We start from the raw sequence: 17,808 nt of genomic DNA on the forward strand, positions 1-17,808 counted from the left end.
TTTTTTGCTATTTGTTTGCTATTTTTTCTATCCAGCTTGTCTAATTGTTTTGCTGGAAGCTCTGGGACGCAAAGGGTGTACCTCCGTGCCGTTAGTTCGGTACGGAGGGTCTTTTTGCCCCTTTGCGTGGTTTTCTTTAGGGTTTTGTGTAGACCGCAAAGTTATCTTTCCTATCCTCGCTCTGTTAAGAAAGTCGGGCCTCACTTTGCTGAATCTATTTCATCCCTAGGTTTGTCTTTCATCTTAACTCACAGTCATTATATGTGGGGGGCTGCCTTTTCCTTTGGGGTATTTCTCTGAGGCAAGGTAGGCTTATTTTCTATCTTCAGGCTAGTTAGTTTCTCAGGCTGTGCCGAGTTGCATAGGCAGAGTTAGGCGCAATCCACGGCTGCCTCTAGTGTTGTTTGGAGAGGATTAGGGATTGCGGTCTGCAGAGTTCCCACGTCTCAGAGCTCGTTCTATTATTTTGGGTTATTGTCAGATCACTGTATGTGCTCTGACCGCTATGTCCATTGTGATACTGAATTGCCTATCACAACAGTACAGGAAGCCAAAAGTGCTAATGATTCTCAATAGAGGGAAAAAAGAAGTTCTGAGACCATTTTTTTTTCTTTGCACTGTGTTTTGCCTTTTTTTTCCCCTAGACATTTGGGTGGTTCAGGACACAGGTGTAGCAATGGACATTAAAGGTCTGTCTTCATGTGTGGATCAGCTCACGGCAAGAGTTCAAAATATTCAAGATTTTGTGGTTCAGAATTCTTTGTTAGAACCGAGAATTCATATTCCAGATTTGTTTTTTGGAGATAGAACTAAATTTCTGAGTTTCAAAAATAATTGTAAACTATTTCTGGCTTTGAAACCTCGCTCCTCTGGTGACCCAGTTCAACAGGTTAGAATCGTCATTTCTATTTTGCGTGGCGACCCTCAGGACTGGGCATTTTCTCTTGCGTCAGGAGATCCTGCATTAAGTAATATCGATGCGTTTTTCCTGGCGCTTGGATTGCTGTACGATGAGCCTAATTCAGTGGATCAGGCAGAAAAAAAATTGCTGGCTCTTTGTCAGGCTCAGGATGAGATAGAGGTATATTGTCAGAAATTTAGAAAGTGGTCCGTTCTCACTTAATGGAATGAATCTGCGCTGGCAGCTATATTCAGAAAGGGTCTCTCTGAAGCCCTTAAGGATGTCATGGTGGGATTTCCTATGCCTGCTGGTTTGAATGAGTCTATGTCTTTGGCCATTCAGATCGGTCGACGCTTGCGTGAGCGTAAATCTGTGCACCATTTGGCGGTATTACCTGAGATTAAACCTAAGTCTATGCAGTGCGATAGGACTGTGACCAGAGTTGAACGGCAAGAACACAGACGTCTGAATGGGCTGTGTTTCTACTGTGGTGATTCCACTCATGCTTTCTCTGATTGTCCTAAGCGCACTAAGCGGTTCGCTAGGTCTGCCACCATTGGTACAGTACTGTCAAAATTTCTTCTGTCCGTTACCTTGATCTGCTCTTTGTCATCGTATTCTGTCATGGCGTTTGTGGATTCAGGCGCTGCCCTGAATTTGATGGACTTGGAATATGCTAAGCATTGTGGGTTTTTCTTGGAGCCCTTGCAGTGTCCTATTCCATTGAGAGGAATTGATGCTACGCCTTTGGCCAAGAATAAGCCTCAATACTGGACCCAGCTGACCATGTGCATGGCTCCTGCACATCAGGAGGTTATTCGCTTTCTGGTGTTGCATAATCTGCATGATGTGGTCGTGTTGGGGTTGCCATGGCTACAAGCCCATAATCCAGTATTGGATTGGAAATCCATGTCGGTGTCCAGCTGGGGTTGTCAGGGGGTACATGGTGATGTTCCATTTCTGTCAATTTCGTCATCCACCCCTTCTGAGGTTCCAGAGTTCTTGTCTGATTACCGGGATGTATTTGATGAGCCCAAGTCCGATGCCCTACCTCCACATAGGGATTGTGATTGTGCTATCAATTTGATTCCTGGTAGTAAATTCCCAAAAGGTCGACTGTTTAATTTATCCGTGCCTGAGCACACCGCTATGCGCAGTTATGTGAAGGAATCCCTGGAGAAGGGGCATATTCGCCCGTCATCGTCGCCATTAGGAGCAGGGTTCATTTTTGTAGCCAAGAAGGATGGTTCGCTGAGACCTTGTATAGATTGCCGCCTTCTTAATAAGATCACTGTTAAATTTCAGTACCCCTTGCCATTGTTATCTGATTTGTTTGCTCGGATTAAGGGGGCTAGTTGGTTCACCAAGATAGATCTTCGTGGTGCGTATAATCTGGTGCGAATCAGGCGAGGCGATGAATGGAAAACTGCATTTAATACGCCCGAGGGTCATTTTGAGTATCTAGTGATGCCATTCGGATTTGCCAATGCTCCATCAGTGTTTCAGTCCTTTATGCATGACATCTTCCGAGAGTACCTGGATAAATTCCTGATTGTGTACTTGGATGACATTTTGATCTTCTCGGATGATTGGGAGTCTCATGTGAAGCAGGTCAGAACGGTTTTTCAGGTCCTGCGTGCTAATTCTTTGTTTGTGAAGGGATCAAAGTGTCTCTTTGGTGTGCAGAAGGTTTCATTTTTGGGGTTCATCTTTTCCCCTTCTACTATCGAGATGGATCCTGTTAAGGTCCAAGCCATCCATGATTGGACTCAGCCGACATCTCTGAAAAGTCTGCAAAAGTTCCTGGGCTTTGCTAATTTTTATCGTCGCTTCAACTGCAATTTTTCTAGTATTGCCAAACCATTGACCGATTTGACCAAGAAGGGTGCTGATTTGGTCAATTGGTCTTCTGCTGCTGTGGAAGCTTTTCAAGAGTTGAAGCGTCGTTTTTCTTCTGCCCCTGTGTTGTGTCAACCAGATGTTTCTCTTCCGTTCCAGTTCGAGGTTGATGCTTCTGAGATTGGAGCAGGGGCTGTTTTGTCGCAGAGAGGTTCTGATTGCTCAGTGATGAAACCATGCGCTTTTTTTTCCAGGAAGTTTTCGCCTGCTGAGCGAAATTATGATGTGGGCAACCGAGAGTTGCTGGCCATGAAGTGGGCATTCGAGGAGTGGCGTCATTGGCTTGAAGGAGCTAAGCATCGCGTGGTGGTATTGACTGATCATAAGAACTTGACTTATCTCGAGTCTGCTAAGCGTTTGAATCCTAGACAGGCTCGTTGGTCGCTGTTTTTTGCCCGTTTTGACTTTGTGATTTCGTACCTTCCGGGCTCTAAAAATGTGAAGGCGGATGCTCTGTCTAGGAGTTTTGTGCCCGACTCTCCGGGGTTATCTGAGCCGGCGAGTATCCTCAAGGAAGGAGTAATTGTGTCTGCCATCTCCCCTGATTTGCGGCGGGTGCTGCAAAAATTTCAGGCTAATAAACCTGATCGTTGTCCAGCGGAGAAACTGTTTGTCCCTGATAGGTGGACGAATAAAGTTATCTCTGAGGTTCATTGTTCGGTGTTGGCTGGTCATCCTGGAATCTTTGGTACCAGAGAGTTAGTGGCTAGATGCTTTTGGTGGCCATCTCTGTCGCGGGATGTGCGTACTTTTGTGCAGTCCTGTGGGATTTGTGCTCGGGCTAAGCCCTGCTGTTCTCGTGCCAGTGGGTTGCTTTTGCCCTTGCCGGTCCCGAAGAGGCCTTGGACACATATCTCTATGGATTTTATTTCAGATCTTCCCGTTTCTCAAAAGATGTCAGTCATTTGGGGGGTCTGTGATCGCTTTTCTAAGATGGTCCATCTGGTACCCTTGTCTAAATTGCCTTCCTCCTCTGATTTGGTGCCATTGTTCTTCCAGCATGTGGTTCGTTTGCATGGCATTCCAGAGAATATCGTTTCTGACAGAGGATCCCAGTTTGTTTCGAGGTTTTGGCGAGCCTTTTGTGGTAGGATGGGCATTGACTTGTCTTTTTCCTCGGCTTTCCATCCTCAGACTAATGGCCAGACCGAACGAACCAATCAGACCTTGGAAACCTATCTGAGATGCTTTGTTTCTGCCGATCAGGATGACTGGGTGTCCTTCTTGCCTTTGGCTGAGTTCGCCCTTAATAATCGGGCCAGCTCGGCTACCTTGGTTTCACCATTTTTCTGCAATTCTGGGTTCCATCCTCGTTTCTCTTCAGGATAGGTTGAGTCTTCGGACTGTCCTGGTGTGGATACTGTGGTGGACAGGTTGCAGCAGATTTGGACTCATGTAGTGGACAATTTGACCTTGTCCCAGGAGAAGGCTCAACGTTTCGCTAATCGCAGACGCCGTGTGGGTCCCCGACTTCGTGTTGGGGATCTGGTTTGGTTATCTTCTCGTCATATTCCTATGAAGGTTTCCTCTCCTAAGTTTAAACCTCGTTTCATTGGTCCGTATAGGATTTCTGAGGTTCTTAATCCTGTGTCTTTTCGTCTGACCCTCCCAGATTCTTTTTCCATACATAACGTATTCCATAGGTCATTGTTGCGGAGATACGTGGCACCTATGGTTCCATCTGTTGACCCTCCTGCCCCGGTTTTGGTGGAGGGGGAATTGGAGTATATTGTGGAGAAGATTTTGGATTCTCGTGTTTCAAGACGGAAACTCCAGTATCTGGTTAAATGGAAGGGTTATGCTCAGGAAGATAATTCCTGGGTTTTTGCCTCTGATGTCCATGCTCCCGATCTTGTTCGTGCCTTTCATGTGGCTCATCCTGGTCGGCCTGGGGGCTCTGGTGAGGGTTCGGTGACCCTTCCTCAAGGGGGGGGGGTACTGTTGTGAATTCTGTGGCAGAGCTCCCTCCTGTGGTCACAAGTGGTACTTCGGCTGATTCTCTCTGGGAGCTTCCGTTTGTGGAGGAAAGTGGTACTGCGGCTTCTGAGTTTCCTCCCTCAGGTGATCTGGTGAGGTCGTTAGGTGCTTCTCTACTTAACTCCACCTAATGCTTTGATCCATGCTTCCTGTCAATGTTCCAGTGTTGGACTTGTTTTTCCCTGGATCATTCCTGTGGCCTGCTCCTCTGCATAGCTAAGTTCTTCTTTGCTATTTGTTTGCTATTTTTTCTATCCAGCTTGTCTAATTGTTTTGCTGAAAGCCCTGGGACGCAAAGGGTGTACCTCCGTGCCGTTAGTTCGGTACGAAGGGCCTTTTTGCCCCCTTTGCGTGGTTTTCTTTAGGGTTTTGTGTAGACCGCAAAGTTATCTTTCCTATCCTCGCTCTGTTAAGAAAGTCGGGCCTCACTTTGCTGAATCTATTTCATCCCTACGTTTGTCTTTCATCTGAACTCACAGTCATTGTATGTGGGGGGCTGCCTTTTCCTTTGGGGTATTTCTCTGAGGCAAGGTAGGCTTATTTTCTATCTTCAGGCTAGTTAGTTTCTCAGGCTGTGCCGAGTTGCATAGGCAGAGTTAGGCGCAATCCACGGCTGCCTCTAGTGTTGTTTGGAGAGGATTAGGGATTGCGGTCTGCAGAGTTCACACGTCTCAGAGCTCGTTCTATTATTTTGGGTTATTGTCAGATCACTGTATGTGCTCTGACTGCTATGTCCATTGTGATACTGAATTGCCTATCACAACAGTGATCCCATGTTCTGCTGCGCTACGGCTGCCGTGTCCTTGCTCCTGTCCATATTGGCAATAGCTTCCTCCGTGCTCCTTGAAAGTGGAGGAATGCCTCCCTGCGGAGCCTCAGTCTCCCTTCCTGCTGTGCCTGAGTCCTGTGAGGAAGCAGACGTTCCCTGGACCCCCCCCCCATGCTGTTTCTAACTAATTGCACAGCTCCGGCTGACACTGCTGGCGCTTGCAGACTTGAACTCCCTCTCAGTGTGCCCGGGGCAGAAGGGGGTATAAAGCTTATATCGCTCAACGCCGTCCCCTGTGTCTCCCCCACCTGCTGCAAAGCGCTTCCCCCACTCTCCCTGGCGCCCAGAGCAGAAGAGGCGCGCGCACGAGAGCTGCGCGTGCTCTTCTTTGAATGTACTGGCGGGCTCAGCCGTGCCGGAGGTCGGGTGGCTCTGCGACAGCGCCGACCCTCCGGCGGCGCCGCCTGCACCATGGCAGGGAAGGAGTCGCTCCCGGTCAGCAAAGCTGCTAACCAAGCGCTGCCTTCCCTGCCGATCCTATCCCTTACCGCACTCTCCAGCGGGTCCATAATCCGGCAGCCCAAACAGGTCCGGGTCCAGGGACGGATGTGGCTTCAGCGCTTCCCGGCGCCAAGAGCAGGGGATAAGCCACGCCCCCTCCCGGGGAGTTAACCCCATATTCATTTTGGCTTCACTTAAAGGGAGATCTCCGTAATACCAGAGTGGGGGGGGGGAGGTGCAGCAGTCAGGGGACAGCGGCATAAGCCGCAGTGTCCCTAAAATCCGTACCCTCATTTCTGCTATTCCTGATGCTTCCTGCTATTCCTGATGATTCCTGGTCCGTACCTCATCTCTGCTGATTGCCTTCAGAACCCTGTTGGTAGAGGAAATTGTCACACAGGCATTAGGTTTGTGGAGGTGCTTGTAAAACAGGGTTTGGAACTTGTGATTAGGTATGAGAGTTCATCACCTCACCCTCTTATTTCAAGGATGCTAATAGTTTATTTATTGTACAGCAATGTTCCCCAACTCCAGTCCTAAAGAGCAACCAACAGGTCAGGTTTTCAGGATTTCCTTAGTATTGCTCAGGTGATAGCTGCAGAGCCTGCACCAGGCAACAAGTCCATCACCTGGGTAATACTAAGGAAATCCTGACAACACGACCTTTTGGTGGCTCTTTAGGAATATACAGTGCCGGCAAAAAAAAATCTTTACACTTGCGCAGCAAAAAAAAACTTTACATATAAAATCCACATCATAATTTCACTTTTTAAAAGTGTACACAATGGGGGAGATAATACAAAACTGTCTAATATTAACCCCTTTCTGACCTCGGATGGGATAGTACGTCCGAGGTCAGATCCCCTGCTTTGATGCAGGGCTCCGCGGTGAGCCCGCATCAAAGCCAGGACATGTCAGCTGTTTTGAACAGCTGACATGTGCCCGTAATAGGCGCGGGCAGAATCGCGATCTGCCCGTACCTATTAACTAGTTAAATGCCGCTGTCAAACGCAGACAGCGGCATTTAACTACCACTTCCGGCCGGGCGGCCGAAAATGATCGCATCGCCGACCCCCGTCACATGATCGGAGGTCGGCGATGCTTCAGAATAGTAACCATAGAGGTCCTTGAGACCTCTATGGTTACTGATCCCCGGCAGCTGTGAGCGCCACCCTGTAGTCGGCGCTCACAGCACACGTGCAATTCTGCTACATAGCAGCGATCTAATGATCGCTGCTATGCAGCAGAGCCGATCGTGCTATGCCTGCTTCTAGCCTCCCATGGAGGCTATTGAAGCATGGCAAAAGTTAAAAAAAAAGTTAAAAAAAATGTGAAAAAAATAAAAAAAATATAAAAGTTTAAATCACCCCCCTTTCGCCCCAATCAAAATAAATGAATTAAAAAAAAAATCAAATCTACACATATTTGGTATCGCCGCGCTTAGAATCGCCCGATCTATCAATTAAAAAAAAGCATTAACCTGATCACTAAATGGCGTAGCGAGAAAAAAATGCGAAACGCCAGAATTAGGTTTTTTTGGTCACCGCGACATTGCATTAAAATGCAATAACGGGCGATCAAAAGAACGTATCTGCAACAAAATGCTATCATTAAAAACATCATCTCGGCACACAAAAAATAAGCCCTCAACTGACCCCAGATCATGAAAAATGGAGACGCTACGAGTATTGGAAAATGGCGCAATTTTTTTTTTTTTAAGCAAAGTTTGGAATTTTTTTTCACCACTTAGGTAAAAAATAACCTAGACATGTTAGGTGTCTATGAACTCGTAGCATTCACTTCATGCGCAAACAGTATGGGAGTACCAACTTCCTTATAATGGAAACATTGCTTTCAGAAGTCCCTCTGACCTCTGCGTCTCTTCCAAGGGGCATTGGAGTTCCTCCAAATTTCTGGCAGCTGTTGATCCACTGCATAGGCAAACAGTATGGGAGATCCACTTCCTAATAATGGGAACATTGCTTTCAGGAGGCTCTCCTGTATGTCTCTTCAAAGGGATATTTGTGTGTGTCAAAATTTTGGGCAGCCCTGCCACTCACTGCATACGCAAAAATAGTATAGGAGACTCACTGTTTAATAATGGGAACAACAAATCATAGTCGGCTGATGGCTCTCTAAGAATAGTGAGGGCTGACTGCTAGCCATTTAAGAATAGTAATGGCCACCTGATGGCCCTATAAAAATAGGCTTTGTGACATTCAGAGTCCCTCCTTCATAAATGAAACAGGATGTGTCTGATGTGTTACACACCACATAGCCAGATAAGGTTGTAAAATAACATTTCCCAGTGAATGCATTTGTCTTGGTTGAAAGCAATGCTAAAGTTGAAAAACGCCTCAAAAACGCTGCGTGTGAACATAGCCCAAGTGGTGGAGGAGAATTTTTGTTTTTGGTTACTTATTTTGCCTTATATACAAGTCCTTACCCTGGAAAGCATGTTCCTTAACATATTTCTCAGGAAAATCTATTTTGGTATCCTTTTTTTATGTTTTATTATGAGTCTGTAAAAGTGGCATAAGACTCTGTCAACATTGTTCATAGCAGTGACCTAGGAGTCAGAAATGCTTCCATTGGTCTTCCCCATGCTGTTCCCATGTCATTTGAGCACTGTTCCCATCGATTTCCGCAAATATTAGTCCATCTGCAGACCACCGGGGTGGGGCGGTAAAAATGCTCGAATTTCCCATAGACTTACATTGGGCTTGTTGCTCGGGTCGAGTACCTGAGCATTCCAATTTGCTGGACTCGAGCAATGAGCACCCGAGCATTTTAGTTCTCGCCCATCACTAGTCTGTATGTATGTGCTCTGTTTATAAATATTTGTATGTGTTCTGTGTATAAATATATGTGTGCGCATGTATGTGATTGGTGTATACTTGCTTGTGTGCTATGTGTGTCACATACTCTGTGAGTGTAAGGGGATAAAAAGACTGCCACTTTAAGAATCGTTTACTGCCATGTATTTGTGATATGCTATATGTATGTTATGTTATGCAAGTGTGTTAAGAGGGAAAGTCTTGTAGTAATCATTTTTAGCCACTAGATGTGGGGCATTATAGTACTGACTTTCTCCCTGTAAATAGATATCATGGGGGGTTAGTTGGGGAATAAAGTAGCTGGATTTCCTGGACTACAGTCAGTTAGTGCTCGGCTGGGCGACATTCTCGAGCTACCCAAAGCCTCATAATGTTGCAGTGAAGTGTCCAGCCATCCTGAAACAGCTTGCCAGCTAACGAAGTGATAGCTGAAGAAGAGAGGAGGTAGAGTTCCTCAGAAACAGGGGATTGAGTTCCCCAGAAAAGACTGCACTGCAGGACAGACGGGCGGGTCACTCAGTATGTGGAGGTTGCTAGCATTGGTGGACTCCCTTGGTGCTGGGGTGAAACGGTTCAAGGACCCCCTGTATACAGTAAGCGTACACAACGAGTATGCCGGGAAAACATACAGTGTGGTACAACCTGATTTTGAGCCGTGTGACAGGGAGAGAAGAGAAGGGCAAGATGCAATATCATGTACCATGGAAACTATTGTTGTTGATGGAATATATCTGGATGTGCTGCGAAGGTCCGAAAGTAAAGTTTTGAATTTGAACTATACTTGGACTGTGTAGGCCCCATCGGCGCCAGGAATGAAGAGGTAAGTACAGTACAAGGGAAATGTGAGTCAACTGTAAGGGAAGGCCAGGTTACTTTTCCCCGAAGAAACTCAGCCATGACACCTGCCCTGGTCTGGCCTTTTACATGTGTATGTAGCATCCACTTATAAATCCCAACTGCACAGACAACAGTTTATAGCTGTAAACATGACATCAAACAACCAACAAACGAGCAAAATGCTGCTCATTCATTGAGCCACTGGATGGTTTTTGGTGGAATATCGCTCAGTGCGAACTGCCGATGTGCTGCTGCTAACATGATACTTTATGGGGACAGATTGATCTACTGATGATTTTTCTCTGCCCATAACTTGTCATCTTGTGTAAAGAGACCAGTAAACGAGCATCAAATGACTGCAATATTGTCTGTTATGCTCGTTTTGCAGTCCGAACTCAGTGCAAGTCAATGCAACCTAAATGTTTTGTGTGTAATATATGAGAATTTAGGGCCCTACTATGTTTTTTTTGCACACGGCCCCACTTGGTGTAAAACCAGCCCTGCTAACAAGATATAGGTGATATCCAACAAAAAATCCTGTACTCAACCTATTGACTACTTTTCTGGCCAGTGCCCCTCCACTGGTGTCTACATACTTCCTGCAGCTGCCACTTACCACTAACATCCATGTGACCACTGCAGTCAATCATTGGACTCTCATGTATAATGAGTGACAGCTATGGACAGTAATTGGCGGCAGCAGTAATGGAGGGATGTACAGTACATCATGTTATCAGTGCAGCTGCCGTAACCCTGAAAACACAAGACTAGAGTAAGAACACCACAGAGAGTAGGCACAGCGCTTTATTGTGTGACAAACGTGTTGGATCTCGTTCTATTTTGTTGGGTTCATCACTCTTCCGCTAAATATATCATTAGCAATATCCTTGTTATGGATGGAGATTAAGAACGGTCGGTCAAATTTGATGTGTGGTGAAGAACTGAGCTTCGTTATCCCAATGGCCGTGGCAGCAGCGGCTTCTGTTCCCTCCTCATCCACTTGCAGCACGGCTTTATGGACAGCCTACAGAGGTTGAGAGCAGAAAAGTCATAAAATGTAGGTCACCTGCTCTCTTATTGAGTCTTTAAAAGTGGTCATATTAGGGCTCCTTTCCACTTGCGAGATAAAGGTCCGTGTCTCGCATGTGAAAACAAAGCTCTGGCGCCGGCACTTGGGAGCGGAGCGTGCGGCTCCATGTATTGCTATGCAGCCGCACTCTCCGCTCCCAAGTGCTGGCGCCATAGCTTGGTTTTCACATGCGAGACACGGAGGTGTTTCTCGCAAATGGAAAGGAGCCCTTAGGAACATTCCCTCCCACAAGTCCCACAAGAATCAGTTGCAATGACCAGAGAAGGCAACTGACCTTTCCTTGTGCTGCTCGAGAAATGATGCGTAAATCTTTGGACAATTTATTTTAATAAAATTGCCTTTTTTGACTAAAAAACGTTGGGAGGGATGAACTAATTTGCATAATTTTCCCCATGGAGCATTGCCAATGTGATTCCAGACGGTCTCATTAAGGAGATTCAGCCCCTGAAAATGATTCTTTGCTGAAACCCAAAATTAATTTTACCTTTGACAATTTTAGCCTGGAGTCTCCCGTAATCCCGGATAGGTCGGCGTGGTCAGAAAATAGCTCTTTCATACCCAATTGTTCTAGTTCCTTCACAAGATCTAGCTCTCCGGACATGGAAAATTTTGGAATTGATAGAATAATCTCTCTGTGCAATGGGAAGAAGTCTCATTATATCATAAAAATGTCCCACTAAAAAGTCCATGTTCACACTGCAATCATAACTTAATTGTACCGTTACAATAATAACAAGTTCATTTTCATCTGCAAAACCATACTGAGCAAGTAACCTGCACCCATGATGAATATCATACCAGGTACAGCCTGTAAATAGCAGAAGTGTGAGTGCAGCTCTGGGGTATAATATAAGATCTAACTCAGCATCAGTAATGTAATGTATGCACACAGTGACTCCACCAGCAGAATAGTGAGTGCAGCTCTGGGGTATAACACAGGATGTAACTCAGGATCAGTAGTGTAATGTATGCACACAGTGACTGCACCAGCAGAATACTGAGTGCAGCTCTGGAGTATAATACAGGATGCAACTCAGGATCAGTGCAGGATCAGTAATGTAATGTATGTACACAGTGACTGCACCAGCAGAATAGTGAGTGCAGCTCTGGAGTGTAAGGCCATGTTCACACCATCCTTTTTTTCATGCGGAATCGCCGCGATTTTCCCGCTGCGGGTCCGCAGCTGTTTTCCATGCAGGGTACATTACAATGTACCCTATGGAAAACAGGAACTGCTGTGCCCACATTGCGGAAAATCGCGAAAAAAGCCGCGCTGAATAGCCGCGGTAAAAAAGAAGTACCATGTCACTTCTTTTTGCGGAACTGCAGCGGTTCTGCACCCATTGACCTCCATTGTGAGGTCAAACCCGCAGTAAAACCCGCAGATGAAAAATATATCTGCGGGTTTTACTGCGGTTTGTGGTGCAGAACCGCTGCAGTTTGGCTGTCCCCCGTGCCCCAATCCCACCCCCCCATGCTCCGATGCCACCCCCCCGTGCTCCGACGCCCCCCCCCGTGCCCTCATCTCCCCCCCTTATACTTACCCGGCCTCCCGGTGTCCGTCCGGCCGTCTTCTCCCTGGGCGCCGCCATCTTGCAAAATGGCGGGCGCATGCGCAGTGCGCCCGCCGAATCTGCCGGCCGGCAGATTCATTCCAAAGTGCATTTTGATCACTGAGATATAACCTATCTCAGTGATCAAAATAAAAAAAATAGTAAATGACCCCCCCCCCCCTTTGTCACCCCCATAGGTAGGGACAATAAAAAAATTAAGAATTTTTTTTTTCCACTAAGGTTAGAATAGGGTTAGGGGTAGGGTTAGGGTTAGGGGTAGGGTTAGGGGTAGGGTTAGGGTATTTTCAGCCATTTTAACCCTAAAAAACTTCCTAGAAAACACACAGACTCTGCATAGAAAACTGCATAAAAAAAGCATCAAAAAACGCACCAAAAAAGCCCCCAAAAAAGGACCTGCGTTTTCTGCCAAGAGCTGCGGTTTTTAGTCCTGAAAAAAAAGGAGGGAAATCAGGAATGTGTGAACATAGCCTAATACCAGATATAACTCAGGATCTGTACAGGATAAGTAATGTAATGTATGTACACAGTGACTGCACCAGCAGAATACTGAGTGCAGCTCTGGAGAATAATATAGGGTATGGCTGCCGTCACACTAGCAGTATTTGGTCAGTATTTTACATCAGTATTTGTAAGTCAAAACCAGGAGTGGGTGATAAATGCAGAAGTGGTGCATGTCATTCCATTATACTTTTCCTCTAATTGTTCCACTCCTGGTTTTGGCTTTCAAATACTGATGTAAAATACTGACCAAATACTGCTAGTGTGACGACAGCCTATAACTCAGGATCAGTAATATAATGTATGTGTACAGTGACCCCACAAACAGAATAATGAGTGCAGCTCTGGGGTATAATATAGGATGTAACTCAGGATCAGTAATGTAATGTATGTACACAGTGACTGCACCAGCAGAATAGTGAGTGCAGCTCTGGGGTATAATACAGGATGTGACTCAGGATCAGTAATGTAATGTATGTACCCAGTGACTGCACCAGCAGAATAGTGAGCGCAGCTCTGGAGTGTAATACAGAATGTAACTCAGGATCAGAAATGTAATGTATGTACACAGTGACTGCACCAGCAGAATAGTGAGTGCAGCTCTGGGGTATAATACAGGATGTGACTCAGGATCAGTAATGTAATGTATGTACCCAGTGACTGCACCAGCAGAATAGTGAGCCAGCTCTGGAGTGTAATACAAGATGTAACTCAGGATCAGTAATGTAATGTATGTACCCAGTGACTGCACCAGCAGAATAGTGAACGCAGCTCTGGAGTGTAATACAGGATGTAACTCAGGATCACTAATGTAAAGACAGGCTGGAGCGAGCCGCCCGCCCCCTCCCCCGGGCGGCGTACGTGGAAGCCGCCATGACAGGGGGTTTGGAGCAGGGGAAAGGGGGGCGTGGGGTTCGTTCCTGGGGGAGGGTTAACTTGCTGGTGAGGGGTATGGTGGGAGCGGGGGGGAGGAGTGGTTCACTTCCCGCTCTGTGGACTCGTGAGCAGTCCCGCCCGCCCTCCCTTTATTTTGTGTTCAAGGGTGTGGTTTGGTTTTTCTGTTTTGGGTCATAGTGGCTGTAGGTGGGGGGAGGGGTCCTTGGAGTTGGTGCTAAATTGGCCTGGTGGGTCCGTCGGGATACGGATTCTCCAGTTGGTATAAGTTTTGGTTGCGGGTCTGGTGATTTGGGGGAATCTTGGTAACGGTGGGCCAGATTCCTTAGTTGGAAGTGGACAATGGTAACCCTTCGGGGTATTTCGGTGCTCTCGAGCCTGTGGGGTAACGGCTGAGAGTAATCTACGGTTGGTCTCTTGTCCACTTGTTTATACTATGGGTGACACCAGACTTTTAGCTTTAAGGACCCCTTCCCAGCTCATTTTATGGTTATATGTTTTGTTTGATTATAATAAAGGCCGCTGTGGCCAATTATATCCAACTTGAGACTCATGTCGTTATTCGGAGGTTGGGAAGGAAAAGGGGTCGGTGACCCCTTGGGAAGGCACTTAATCATGGTAGTTGACAATACCAATGTCATGCATGTACACAGTGACTCCACCAGCAGAATAGTGAGCGCAGCTCTGGAGTGTAATACAGGATGTAACTCAGGATCAGTAATGTAATGTATGTACACAGTGACTGCACCAGCAGAATAGTGAGTGCAGTTCTGGAGTATAATACAGGATGTAACTCAGGATCAGTAATGTAATGTATGTACACAGTGACTGCACCAGCAGAATAGTGAGCGCAGCTCTGGAGTGTAATACAGGATGTGACTCAGGATCAGTAATGTAATGTATGTACCCAGTGACTGCACCAGCAGAATAGTGAGTGCAGCTCTGGAGTGTAATACAGGATGTAACTCAGGATCAGTAATGTAATGCATGTACACAGTGACTCCACCAGCAGAATAGTGAGCGTAGCTCTGGAGTGTAATACAGGATGTAACTCAGGATCAGTAAAGGTACCGTCACACTAAACGATATCGCTAGCGATCCGTGACGTTGCAGCGTCTTGGCTAGCGCTATCGTTCAGTTTGACACACAGCAGCGATCAGAATCCTGCTGTGATGTCGTTGGTCGCTGCAGAAAGTCCAGCACTTTATTTCGTCGCTGGACTTCCTGCTGACATCGCTGAATCGGCGTGTGTGACGCCGATTCAGCGATGTCTTCGCTGGTAACCAGGGTAAACATCGGGTTACTAAGCGCAGGGCCGCGCTTAGTAACCCGATGTTAACCCTGGTTACCAGTGTAAAAGTAAAAAAAAAATAAACACTACATACTTACCTTCCGCTGTCTGTCCCTCGGCGCTCTGCTTCTCTGCCCTGTGTAAGCACAGCGGCCGGAAAGCAGAGCGGTGACGTCACCGCTCTGCTTTCCGGCCGCTGTGCTTACACAGGGCAGAGAAGCAGAGCGCCGAGGGACAGACAGCGGAAGGTAAGTATGTAGTGTTTGTTTTTTTTTTACTTTTACGCTGGTAACCAGGGTTAACATCGGGTTACTAAGCGCGGCCCTGCGCTTAGTAACCCGATGTTTACCCTGGTTACCTAGTTGGTCGCTGGAGAGCTGTCTGTGTGACAGCTCTCCAGCGACCAAACAGCGACGCTGCAGCGATCCGGATCGTTGTCGGTATCGCTGCAGCATCGCATAGGGTGACGGTACCTTAATGTAATGTATGTACACAGTGATTGCACCAGCAGAATATTGAGTGCAGTTCTGGAGTATAATATGACGTCTCTTCTGTAAATTGTGAATGTGTACTGTGAGATCCTATAGATTTGTTACCTTGGTTTCATTGCTTTGATCCATTCCTCTTCTGACAAATTCGCAAGGGCTTTTTCAACTTCAAGAAATTTCCCTTTTTCTGGTAAGATAAAAACTGCGGAGGTGTTTCCTTTATAGGGGACTTCGACAATTTCGCATCCAATCTCAGGTAAATAAGCCACGAGATACTCTCCTTGTCTGCTCATCATCGGCACCTTCACTACTGTGTTCTCATCCACATGGAAGTCTTCTTCTCTGGTATGATCTACGTTGAAAGCGTGTTCCCAGGATCCTACAAGAAATCCCACCAGTATTTCACTTATTCCTTATTTAGCATTTGCTACATTTCTGCAGTTGTTGAACTTTTTGATCTTACAAAAATTTAATTCTTTCTCTATTTGTATCATGGTGACGTGAAACCTGTTGTTTTTCTTTACAAAAAAGTGACTCCACTCTTACATTTTTTTATCAAGGTTTTCAGACACTATAAAATTGATACTTTTCCTTTATAACATAATTATATAATTAAATCTGATGTCTAGGGGTCTCACTCGCACCTCCTTCCTTAAGATTGCAGCACTCCAGCCTGAGTCATTGTTTACCAGGCATGATCCTGTTCCTTTAGTAGTGACTGTGCCGGATCCAACAGTTCAGTCACTTGATTGGGAGTGATCTACAGCACCAGGAATGGTCACTACCAAATATACAGGACCATTCCTGTTGCCTGGTAAATAAATGGAACGCAATACTCAACAGAGCGACTCTGCCTCTTTCATTCAGCTCATGAAAATGACCAGAATTCAACCTCCATAAATTATTAAAACCCCTTTAATGAGGAGGAGCCCAATAGAAAATTTTAAAAAATGCATTGTCTCTTTTTTGCTGCCTATGGAGCCCTGCTATGGTTTTTAGGGGAAATAGGGGTTTCCCTGTCTCTTTACACCCATAACAGCCATATTTGATTGATTCACTTCCTAAAATTAATTGATGATCGTTTTCCTCCTTACCTTTGAAGTACATTGTGCTGGTGATCATCATAACAGTCATTGGATCAAGTTTGTCCAAGAGATGTTTAATTTTCCCATTGGTTTTCTTCTCCACGTAACTATTGATTTGTTCTAAGGCTTCTTGTACTTTGTGGAAGTCGGTGGAGATGGCTTCCGATTGGTAGAAGTTTTGGGCATCGTCTAAGAATTTCTTTAGAATATTCAGCTTGGAATCGATGAAGAGTGCGATGGTGCTGTCCAACTCAAGTCCACTTTTCGGTTGCTTAATGATGTTTAGAAGCTTCTGGAAGCCTTTGTGGATCATTTCCTCTGATACCGAGGATTTGTTGAATCCAATTCCTTCATGGATCTGACTGAGGGTCTTGGACTTGGCACCAAGTGAGAGTAAAGCAAATGCTTTTGCGATACTCAATGGAGATATGAGCAAGTTGTCATGAGGGTGAGCGTCAACCAGTTGGTAATAGAGCTTGAAGGAGAACTTGAGGATCCCTGTGGCTACCTGGTGCAAAGCTTCTGGTTCATTGTTGTGTTGGCCATCATGGTCATGGTCATCATCATGTGGTCCACCATGGTGCCCACACACAAATGCACAAATCAGAGCTTGGCTGAAACACAGGAACATGAAAAGCTTCATTTTATCTGAAAAAGACAATATTTCATCCTAAGTATGTGAGCCACTATATTTCTCGTCAATTATGTTCAGGGCTTGATGTACAACTTAGTGAACAAAGCTCCTGTTGTATTATGGTCACCGCAGATACCCCAAAATAATGCAGTAAAAAGTAATCAAAACATGATATTTACAAGAGTAAATAAATAGGGGAGGATCAGGCTATCATGGAGGAACCCAAAAAAAATGTTGATATTAAAATATAACAAAATGCCATTAAAAGGGACAAACAACAAATACAGATACAAACATCATACTGTAAAGTGCACACTACATTCACTCTATAGGTAGTCCCTGACCTGTACACCTGCCTACTTGCGGAGATTGGCACCCTATATGAAAAAAACTCAAAAAAAAAAAGACAAAAAAACAATGGCACTGCCTGAAAAAACAAGGTGATCCCATTTGTGGGCCCAGGTGTCAATCAATAGTCCATATGGATTCAGCCATACATACAGATCTCGGGTGCTCTTCAGGAAAAAACATGT

General features: G+C 45.8%; 1 protein-coding gene across 1 annotated transcript; it reads right to left on the reverse strand.

The window, feature by feature from the left end:
* Positions 1-10,507: 10,507 nt before the first annotated feature.
* On the reverse strand, positions 10,508-17,322 carry LOC138648009 (alpha-1-antitrypsin-like protein GS55-MS). Its single transcript, XM_069737466.1, has 4 exons — positions 16,651-17,322; positions 15,665-15,935; positions 11,296-11,443; positions 10,508-10,745 (listed from the first exon to the last, which is right to left on the reverse strand). Exons 1-4 carry the CDS (start codon positions 17,282-17,284, stop codon positions 10,557-10,559), a joined length of 1,242 nt encoding a protein of 413 aa, XP_069593567.1. The 5' UTR covers positions 17,285-17,322; the 3' UTR covers positions 10,508-10,556.
* Between the last annotated feature and the right edge of the window lie 486 nt (positions 17,323-17,808).

This window comes from Ranitomeya imitator, chromosome 1 (assembly GCF_032444005.1).
Source record: "Ranitomeya imitator isolate aRanImi1 chromosome 1, aRanImi1.pri, whole genome shotgun sequence".
Lineage (NCBI taxonomy): Eukaryota > Metazoa > Chordata > Amphibia > Anura > Dendrobatidae > Ranitomeya > Ranitomeya imitator.

What these genes read in the sequence shown, in the direction of transcription:
- LOC138648009 (XM_069737466.1), bottom strand. Translation starts at nt 17,284, where the DNA reads ATGAAGCTTTTCATGTTCCTGTGTTTCAGCCAAGCTCTGATTTGTGCA. An exon ending in CAGCACAATGTACTTCAAAG is followed by an intron (nt 15,936 to 16,650) that starts GTAAGGAGGAAA and finishes GATTTCTTGTAG; the next exon opens with GATCCTGGGAACACGCTTTC. An exon ending in ATCAAAGCAATGAAACCAAG is followed by an intron (nt 11,444 to 15,664) that starts GTAACAAATCTA and finishes CCCATTGCACAG; the next exon opens with AGAGATTATTCTATCAATTC.